At 48.3% G+C, this 10,453-nt stretch overlaps 1 protein-coding gene across 1 annotated transcript; it reads right to left on the bottom strand.

Moving 5' to 3' along the window:
- Positions 1-219: 219 nt before the first annotated feature.
- On the bottom strand, positions 220-738 carry LOC120678049 (vegetative cell wall protein gp1-like). The gene has a single exon (XM_039959209.1). The coding sequence runs from the start codon at positions 736-738 to the stop codon at positions 220-222; it is 519 nt and encodes a 172-aa protein (XP_039815143.1).
- Positions 739-10,453: the final 9,715 nt, after the last annotated feature.

Genomic DNA, 10,453 nt, shown 5'->3' with positions numbered 1-10,453 from the left:
ATAGCGGCGAGGTCGAGCGGCGGGTCGCGGGCGGCGCTCGCGGAGGAGGATGCTGCAAGACGTCTCCAGGCCTGCTGATCTGCTAGGGAGAACCGCAGCCATGCTGTGAACAAGAACCAAGGGTCAGTGAGGCACGGGGCTCACCGGCGGTGAGGAATCGCCACGGCGGGCAGGATCTCACCTCCGGTGGTGCAAAGGCGATTCTGGCGCTGCAGGGACCTAGGTTGAGCGTGGGGGCCCCGGGAAGGTTCCAGGCAGCACAGCGGAGCTTCTGCGGGGGTTGGCCGAGACTGGGAGGCGGCGGGTCGGCGTCTCCACGACGGCGCGTTGAGCTCTGCGCGGCGGAGCTATGCAGCGCGGCGAGTTAGGGTTGGTGGCGGCGGCTGCAGAATGGGGAGGTGAAGGAGGTGCCACGGGCGTGTTTAAAGTAGGATGCCGGGGATCTTGGGCAATCGTGCTCGGCGTGGACGCCGCGGTGATTGCGGCCGCGATAAGCGCGTGTGAGAGGCGGATTACGCAACTGACCGGCATGATCCGAATGCGGGTGGAGCTTCTAGAAGGTTGAGGCATGCTCGGGCTGACCAGTGGGCCCAGCTGGTCAGTGATAGGAGGCGGGGACGCGAGCTGGGCCGGGCGCGCGCAGCTGCGCTGGCTAGCGAGCGGGGCCGGCGGGTCAGGCAGAGGAGGGGCGAGCGCGCGGTGCGGGAGAGGGAACGGGCCGAGAGGAGGGGAGCGCATTGCGCGGGCTGAAGCGGGGGTGAGAGGAGCGGGCCGTTGCGGAACTGGGCCGCTGGGCTGCGCCGGGGAAAAGAGGAGAACGGGCCGTGGAGAGAGGGAGAGGGAAGCCAGGTTGGGCTGAGCTCATGGAGAGGGAGGGGTGCTGCGGGCTGGGCCTCAAGCTGGGTTGGGCTGCTTTGGGTTTGGGTTTTTGGTTTTCCTTTTCTAATTCTAACTCTATTTCCTATTTCTATTTGTAACTCAAACTCAAGCCAAATGAATTCAAATTTGAATTTGAATTCACTCTAGCACTCAAACAAATAAAGCAATGCTCCAGCATGATGCAACAACGAAAATAAACCTAAGATAAAATTTTAATTACTTAAGGAACAAAATTTAGAATAAATGCAAGACTAACACAATAATCCTTAGAAATTTAAATAAAGCCAATTAAATTTATTATTAAATAAGAAAATTAAATTAGGGTGTTACACTCCACTCGAGCAGTAGCCGCCTGGGCCTGGGCGGTGGCAGCTTCGGTAGCAGCAATGGCTTCCGTTGCTGTCTGCTGAAGCTATGCGTTAGAGACATGGCAGAGTCGCGGATGGAGGCGCGGCGACGACTAGTGCACAGACGTGGTGAGCGTCGAAGGAGTCCTATGGATTAGGGGAAGTGGAAAAGAAAGGATCGTCCGATGGATTTGGGGAGGCGGAAGCAAAAGGATCGTGACCCTAATGATACCAAATTGGAGCAATAACTTAATTAATTTTCCATTGATCTCAAAAAAGTATATGTCGGTGTTTAGCCGCCAAGCCTGCTTAGGGATACCCTTAGCAGTAGGATTGTGGGCAAGGGATCGACTAGCTCTGGAACTCGATGGTGCAAGAAACACAAGGACTTAGACAGGTTTGGGCCGTGAGGTGCGTAATACCCTATGTCCTGTGTGGTTGCTTGTATTTTCCTTTGGTATTTTTATGGTTGTCTCTATTTTTGAGGGGATCCCTGCCCGCCCTTTTATACTCTGGGGGGACAGGGTTACATGGAAAGTCCTAGCCGAGTACTGTTGGAGTTCAACTACAACACTGTCGGGTAGTTTCCTTGTACTATAGCTAGTTCTACGCCTATTCGGGTAGTTACGAAAGAGGTAAGGTACATCCATTTGCTATCCCTCACTCTAGAACATTCTATGCCTATGAGCAGTCCCGCTGCCCTGGGTCTGACAAGGCCCCGAGCTCTTCATAGACGAGTTCTGCAGGCATCGAGTACTTGTGAAGGCATCTTCGAGTACTTCAAGTGATCTGAACATCCATCTGGTGCTTCTAGGCCTTTCTTTGAATACTTCGAGTAGTCTTCCAAGTACTTCTAGTTGCTCCAAGGCTATGAGGTGCTCTAGCCCCAAAATCTTGAACATATATGGTGCGCGAAGTACTCGCGCTCCATATGGAGTAGCCCCCGAGCCTTATGTTGAATCGCAGAATTAGGCTGAGGGTCACTTAAGTCTTTTTCTTCCTTTATTTTCCTAAAGTTTTGAAAAATAAATCATTGATACCACATATCTCGCAGCCCTCGAGCCTTAAATCTAAATCCCGTATCTTGTGGGGAGCCCCTATCAGACCCGAGTCAACGGGACTGATCATAGGCATAGTATGTTCTAGAGTAAGGGATAGCACTTGGATGTACCTTGCCTCTCTTATAACTACCCGAATAGACGTAGAACTAGCTGCAGTACAAGAAAACTACCCGACCGTGTTGTAGTAGGACTCCGATAGTACTCGGCTAAGACTTTCGTTGTAACCCTGTCCCCCCGGAACATATAAGGGCAGGCAGAGACCCCCTCAAAACACATCAACACCAAAGGCAATACAAGCAACCACACAGGACGTAGGGTATTACACATCTCGCGGCCCGAACCTGTCTAAATCCTTGTGTTCCTTGCACCATAGAGTTTCAAAGCTAGTCGATCCCTACCTACAATCCTACTGCTAAGGGTATCCCTGAGCAGGCTTGGTGGTAAACACTGACAGCTGGCGCGCCAGGTCGGGGATTCGACGAGTTCATTGGCGAATTTGATGGCCGGATCAAGCGATTCCAACAACATGCCTGAGGGCACAACCCTTGTTTTTGGTTCCTAGGCTTGCATGGCTAATGGATCGGACGGCTTCTCTAGCCACCTCATCACGTCTAAAACACCATAATCAAAATCTAACAACCAACCCGCCGAGAACAACAATATTGCAGAACTCGGCATGAAACGAGCTCTACTCGAGCTCGACTCGGACATTACTGAGAATGTGTCGACTCCAACTCAAATCCACAAGTCAGCTGAGTCTGATTCAGACTCTGACTCCAAAAATCTTCAATTCTCCGAAACCCTCGGAAAATACGTGGCTTATTTCAAGTCAATTAAACGCCCTAAGATTGTTAACTCAGAACTACTCGACGGAGTAGATAGAGTTTCCCGATCAATCAAGGGATGCATCAAGCTTGCAGAATCCACTCTTGGCTCATCCAAGGCACAGCAGAGCCCAGAAACATTAAACCCACCACCAGAACGGTCGGGTGACGTGTTCTCAGGGATCGATCGAGTAGACTCTGTACTCATCGACTGCATTACCAAGGCCGAAAGTACTCTGCAAAGCAAGAAGCAGAACTCGGGAGGAGAAATCTATGGGAAACCCGAAAGGGCAAACCCCTGGCTTGATCGGATGGGACCGCCTCTTTCTAGGAAACTGTTGACAGCCAAAATTGGTATCAACCGGTCTGATCGGTCTGACCAAGCATCTGAGTGGTCTGGTGCTGTAGCCTGCCCGGCAGGGGACCGACCAGTCTTATCGATAGGTCTGACCGGTCTGACCGGTCTAGGAGGAGTCCGAGTTAATTAAGGATTTTTGTAGATCTAGATCTGTAATAGGGATTCCTTGCGGGATAAGTCCACCCACCCTATAAATATAAAGGGTCACTGCCGATTGAGGATATCCAATCGAACAAAATCAATACAAACACTACTTTTTATCATCTTTACTTTTGCTCCAAACCCTAGCTTTTCCAACATCCATCTGCTGTTCTTCCATCGTCTCTGCGATGTCTGAAGGCGTTCTAGGTAGCCTGCCGATTCTAGAACAACCCTACGTGCACCTGCCCTGACGGGGTCCCTCCCGGGCTAGCGTTCGTCGACCGTTGCCGATTTCACCCCGGCTACCGGTCTGACCGCTCCACGCAGGAGGAGCTCCATTGAGCCCCTCCTCGCGCCGCACGATTTAGTGCATTCATGTGTTGTCCCTAAAAGGCGTCAACATACTTTTTGGCGACTCCTCTAGGGATGAAAGAACTTGGTTAGCAAAACCGATCTAATCTACCCCGAAGAAAATGGGCTCGACTACCAAGATCGACAAGGAGAACATCATCCCTGTGACATACGAGCATCTTCCTGAGGACATCCGTCTGGTGCTGGAGGAGCGCAAGAAGAAGCATGATGAAGAAGATCTACTAGCGGCGCTTGCAAGCATCATGGTCGATCGACGCGGCAAAGTCACCAAGATCAAGGAGATCGACTTCGCTTCTACCTCCACAGAGGCATCTACTGAGGTAACACCTGCTGTGAGTGCTCCACCTTCTAGTGTTACTATGGAACAAATTCAAAAATTGCTAGCTGAGTGATGTTTATTTGGTTAATTGGCTTAGGTCTAAGGAAAGAGAATCGGCTGGTAAGAAACTAGAGACAGCTGATGAACCTTCATCTGTTTCTACTTCTGAATTTTATGTTCCTCGATCATCGGCAGCATCTCCTACGAGTCAACCTCAATATGAGATGTCGATGAATTATTTCAGTGGTCAAACCGTGACACCCACGTACACTGACCTCATTATGAGTATTCCTGGTTCGGCCAACATTAGCCGAACAAACGAGATTGTTTCGTACATACCACCAGAACCTCCCAGGAACTCAGTGCCACACATCGGTCCTATGTCCAATGAGATGTTCGACCGATACATACATCATTGGCAAAACCGGCAGAGACCGGTCAGACCGACTTACTAGTCCGGTCAGACTGGTTCTCCCCAACCAGTCCATCCGGTCAGTTTGTTTCAAACCAGCGTGAAGTATCTACATCCACGCAGCCAAATTCTTCGAGTAATTTTGACAAAGCGCTTGCTGATTATAAGATTGATTTGGCTAATCTGCTTAGAGAAAGTTTTGGAGTGGATGTTAGAAGCAAAACTCGCACATACCAAAAGCCGTATCCTACTTTGTTTGATTTGGTTGCATATCCTGCTGGTTTTAGGTTGCCTGAATTTGTTAAATTCAGTCGGGAGGATACTCGGAGCACTTTTGAACATATTAGTCAGTATCTTGCCCAATTAGGAGAAGCTGGTTCAATAAATGAGTTGAAAGTGCGCTTGTTTTCTTTATCTTTAACTGGAACCGCTTTCTCTTGGTTTTTTTCTTTGGCGCCTAATTCTATTGGCTCATGGGAACAATTAGAGCAGAAGTTCCATGAGAACTTTTTATGTGGGTATGATGAGTTTAAATTGTCTCACTTGACATCGGTTAGACAATCGCGTGATGAATCTGTCAATGATTACATAAGACGATTCCGCGATACAAAAAACTGATGCTTTAGTGTGAATATTGCAGAAAAAGGTCTAGCTGATTTGGCTTTTAATGGCTTGTGCTCTCACATTAAAAAAAGATTAGAGGGCTATGATTTCTTTACTGTCATTCATGTGCCAAAGAGCTTTGGCTATAGAAAGCCGAAGCAATGAGTCTCAAGAATCCCATAGGCATTATCGTTCTAATGTGCATGCTTTAGATTGTACTTCAGATTGTTCGGACGATGAGTCTAAAGATGTATATGCTGCTGAGTTTGATTGGCCATCTCAAGTGAAACCGTTTACTTGTTCTGCTCTTAAGCCGATTCACAAAAATCGGCAAGACAAAAAATTTACTTTTGATGTATCCAAGTGCGAAAGAATATTTGATGAGTTATATAGGCTTGGATACATCAAGATGTCACATACTACACCACCGCTTGAAGAGTTGAAGTGGCGAGCATATTGCAAATTTTATAATATGTTTTCACATGCTACCAATGATTGCAATGTGTTGCGTAGGCAAATTCAATCGGCCATTAACAAAGGACGATTGGTTATTCCTACTATGCAGATTGATCAAAATCCTTTCCCGGTGCATATGCTGGAATTGAACAATCCTAAAGTGCTAGTTCGGCCGAGCCAAGCCGAATCCACCAAAGGGAAGAATGTAGTCATTGGTGATGAAAGACCTGAAAAGAAGCTGACACAAAAATTCCTCAAGGCGCAAAAACACTCGGGGGGCAAGACAAGAAGAAGAAGGCCGACAGTAAGTCGACCGGTTTGAATAGCCACAGCGGCGGTCTGACCGGTGCTAGGACCGGTCTGACCGGTGCGCCCAGTAAATCTGGGAATTCCTCTCAAAGCAATACAAGGCCAAGTTTCAAGAAACTCTTGGCCAAATATGAGGAGGGAATTACTCAGAGACAGAAGGGGCGACCAAGCGAAGTCAAGGATACAGAATCATCATCAAAACATCAAGAGCAATCGAGTCAAGGTAATTTTGCTTCGTCTAGTGAACCGATTGCTCCATGATATTGCTAGTATCCTTACTTCTATACTCCCATGGATTATAGTAGGATGCATATGCAATCATATTATATTCAGTATCCTTCTATGTATTCAAATCATGCATTACTACAAAGACTGATTGTTGCTAGCAATAATCTGGTCAAATAAGATGTTGATTGCAGCAAGGAGAATGAGAAGAGTAAGAAGCAAGACTCAAAGTATTTACAGCCGAGGTGGTGTCCCTCAGGCTTGTCTCATACTCAAAAGCGAAGGCTGCAATGTATGCGCAAGGAGGCAATGGAGCAACAGGTGGAGGCCATGTCAAAGACGTGAGCAACCATGAAGAAGGTGTGGCGGCCGAAACAAGTTGTTTCAACATGGACTTGATTAGAGCAAGACATGGTCGATAATTTGTTAGGGGAATAGCCTAGCCCATGAGATTAATGGGCCTCATGCGGCGGCCCAAGGACCTAATTGTAAATCATGTACTCACCAGGGGGCCGGGAGAAAATTACCACCTCCCTATCCTCCTGTATATAGATGACCCTAGGGATCAAAGGGGCTCTCTCTCCCTCATAATGAGCATTTTCACTCCTTTGAGTTGAGCTCTGGTTTGGTGCCCCTTCGGTGTCTTCGCTCTCTGCTACTTGACGGAGTCTTCTCCCCAACAGTCTAGCGCCCACCGCGTGTTTGGTCCGAAAACAATACCCACGATAACCACGCGAAGCACTTCGACTTGACGTCACCTTCGATCTGCGCCCCTTCGGCCCGGCGTCCTGGGGCACCTTCGGTCCGCCACGCGTCGCCCAACTTCGGCACGACTCCCCTCCTCTGACCCAACTTCGGTCCGTGGTGAAGGAGACTAAGCGCGAAGCCTCCCAGGCATGGCCCAGCTCCGCGTGCCCCTAGCTGGTCCGCGACGAAGACGTCCAAGCGCGAAGTCGTCCATGCGCAGCCCAGCTTTGGCTGCATGGCCCGAGGAGCACAACCTTCGTCAGCACGCGCTTCGGCTGCATGAGCTTCGGCCCAGCTACAACTCCTGCGTAGGCGGCCATGTGCAACCCAGTTTCGGCTGCATGGGCTTCGGCCCAGCTCCAACTCCTGCACAGGAGGCGTAGGCCTTCGGCAGCACGTGTAGCCCAGGGAGCATCACGCGAAGGTACGCAAAAATAATGCAGGGCGCAACGGTCGATCCCAGACCCTCCGTCTTCGGCCGGCTCGGTATCAAACATTCCCTCTACTTCGTCTACCTGACCCTTGCAGACTTTCACCCCTTCAGTTGGGCACCATATAATAATCATCATTGCAAATTCTAGCTTTGTCAGTATAAAGAGGGGTTCGATCTTAGAAGCAAGCTTTCGGTTTATCTAGATTGGCATGTCGTAGCACTAACACCAATCTTGTGAGATGGAAGCATTCGGCAAGTTCTTTCTGATGTTTATCAGGTCAGCGACTCCGGCATGAGTAGGAAGCCGAGCGATCGAGCACGCCGAAGAGCACCTCTCGGTTCAGACGAGGGACGTGTTGGTGATATGCCTAAGAGCCCATCATCACAATACGGTTTAAAGGCCCAAGAAGATATTGATCCAAGAGGGATTAGGGTTACTAATGGGCCTACGAGATAGAAGCCCATTAGTACGCCCTATATATACGAGGGAGAGGCTAGGGAGGTGACAACCCTGAGAGCCACGCCACCTCCTAGCCGCCGCCCCTCCCTCTCCCTCTCGGCCGCCGCCCTTGCCATGCGTGCGGTGCTAGCACACCGACGCCCGGCGTTTCATCTCCATACGTGTGGACTCCGTGGAGGCGCTGCTGCGACTGTTGCGCTGATCGGCTGTTGGGATCAAGTACGAGGAGCTCGGTTCGTGGGACGTGATCGACTACTTTACATCGACGCGCGACTTCTTCCGCTACGCTGCGCGTCTAGTAGTAACGATCTATGATCTTCTACTCGCAAGTATCTTGGGTATATGCGGTAGTGATGCTAGCGTAGCCTACCCCGTTTCCCTACAGTGGTACCAGAGCCATCTTGCGTAGTTTTTGGTCTGGATCATTTGCATATAGGTGATATGTTGTTGTAGTAGATTGGATCTATTACTTTTGCACAGTTTGATTAGATCAATTGGTCATAAGGGGTTAAAACTGGAGCGAGTTGATTGCGCGGCATGTGACAAAAGATTAGTGCATGTTATTTCTCTGTTATGCATACGACATGTCCCTACCGGCTGGAATCACCATCAGGGACTAACTGTGTGCATAGTCAGCAGATTGAACCAACAGATTGAGGTCATGTGTAGATGCAGTCTTCTCAAGTGCAAAGTTTGCACGGTCAATGTGATTGACCTAGTGAAAATTGAGGCATTATGAATGGCTCGGATTTGAGGTGATGCGATCACTCTGATGAGATTTTCATAGGGATTTGACCGTCGTTGCTTTCTCGCTGTAGCGGCTTCCTAAGCGCTACTTTGGTAGAACACGTCGTACGCCTAACTTGTTTTTGCAGGGTGTGATGTGAATGGTATGGCCTCAATGTCATGTGATAATTTGTGCGGCCTGCGTGTCGCAAGTTAACACAACCGGGTTGAGGTTGCACCATTATTGTATAACGACCTGCGTGTCGACTTGTGATGTTTGAATCCTCATGTAATTATTTCACTAGCTATTAGATGTAGTAGCTTAGTATCTTTTCATGGAGGCTTCAATCATGATGGCGATGATGATCACCACAAGACAGGACGGATGGCAATGGAGGTCACCTTGGAGCCATGGCGATAGAGCCCATTGTGATGCAAGAGGCCATACTATTCACAATATAATATGATTATATGCATGTGATGTTTATTTTCCTGTCATACTATTCTTTCATGCTTTTACATATGGTGGATGCTTTAATCATGATAGAATAGCTTCCCTCAGAAAAGGTTGAGTTTTTTTATGCCTTTTACCAATAGCTGCACCTATAAATTTTGATCGTTGTGTGGTAGGTTTACCAAAGTAGAGTACCCTCAGCTATCACTTTTGTATAGGGTGGATGTCGGACATTCACAAGCATAGTATTGGTTTACTCAGCAAAGCTATCAAAACAGTTTTGGGCTTTAAGGCATAGGGTTGGGGCCGGGGCATTGGATGCCACCCAACAAACAAGAGTCGCATAGAGATGTGATTAGTAATTTGTTACTTACCTGTATCACTACTTTTCTAGCCGTGATGCTAAAACTCACTAGAATTTTAGTGATTATGGATCTTGAACCACTATATGTCATTAGAGGGAAGATGACTTTGATATAGTAGGTTGTCTTTTGTTAAATCAGTTAATGAAAGTCTTTACATAAACTTAGTGCTGAAATCTTGCTTTACTTTAATGTTGTAGATCATGTCTGCCAGTAACAATTCCGCTTTCAATTTGCGTTCTATTCTTGAGAAAGAAAAGTTGAATGGAACAAACTTTATTGATTGGTACCGCAACCTGAGAATTGTTCTCAGGCAAGAGAAAATGGAGTATGTTCTTGAGCAGCCATATCCTGATGATCTCCCTGACAATGCAACTGCTGCTGATCGCAGAGCTTATGAGAAGCACTGCAATGACTCACTTGATGTCAGCTGTCTGATGCTCGCCACCATGTCCCCTGATCTGCAGAAGCAGTATGAGCATGCGGATGCTCACACCATGATCGAGGGGCTGCGTGGGATGTTTCAGAACCAAGCCAGGACTGAGAGGTTCAATATCTCAAAGTCCTTGTTTGCGTGCAAGCTGCAAGAAGGTAGCCCAGTCAGTCCTCATGTGATCAAAATGATTGGTTACATTGAGACTTTGGACAGACTTGGTTCTGTACTTCACCAAGACTTGGCTACTGATGTTATTCTCCAGTCGCTCCCGGTGAGCTATGAGCCTTTTATCATGAACTTTCAGATGAATGGCTTGGATAAAACATTGAGTGAGTTGCATGGGATGCTAAAGACAGCAGAGGAGAACATTAAGAAGAATCACAATCATGTGATGATGATTCAGAAGGGGAACAAAAAGAGGAAGCGTTGGACGCCTCCTAATCCCAAAGGTAAAGGCAAGGAAAAGAGTTCCGGTGGTGAGTCCTCGGGCTCTAAGCTAAAGCCAGCACCTAAGGCCAAATCTGGCCCT

Source organism: Panicum virgatum, chromosome 6N (genome assembly GCF_016808335.1).
Source record: "Panicum virgatum strain AP13 chromosome 6N, P.virgatum_v5, whole genome shotgun sequence".
NCBI classification, from domain to species: domain Eukaryota; kingdom Viridiplantae; phylum Streptophyta; class Magnoliopsida; order Poales; family Poaceae; genus Panicum; species Panicum virgatum.
The sequence above is the reverse complement of the archived record's forward strand: the minus strand, read 5'-3'. Positions and strand labels throughout refer to the sequence as shown.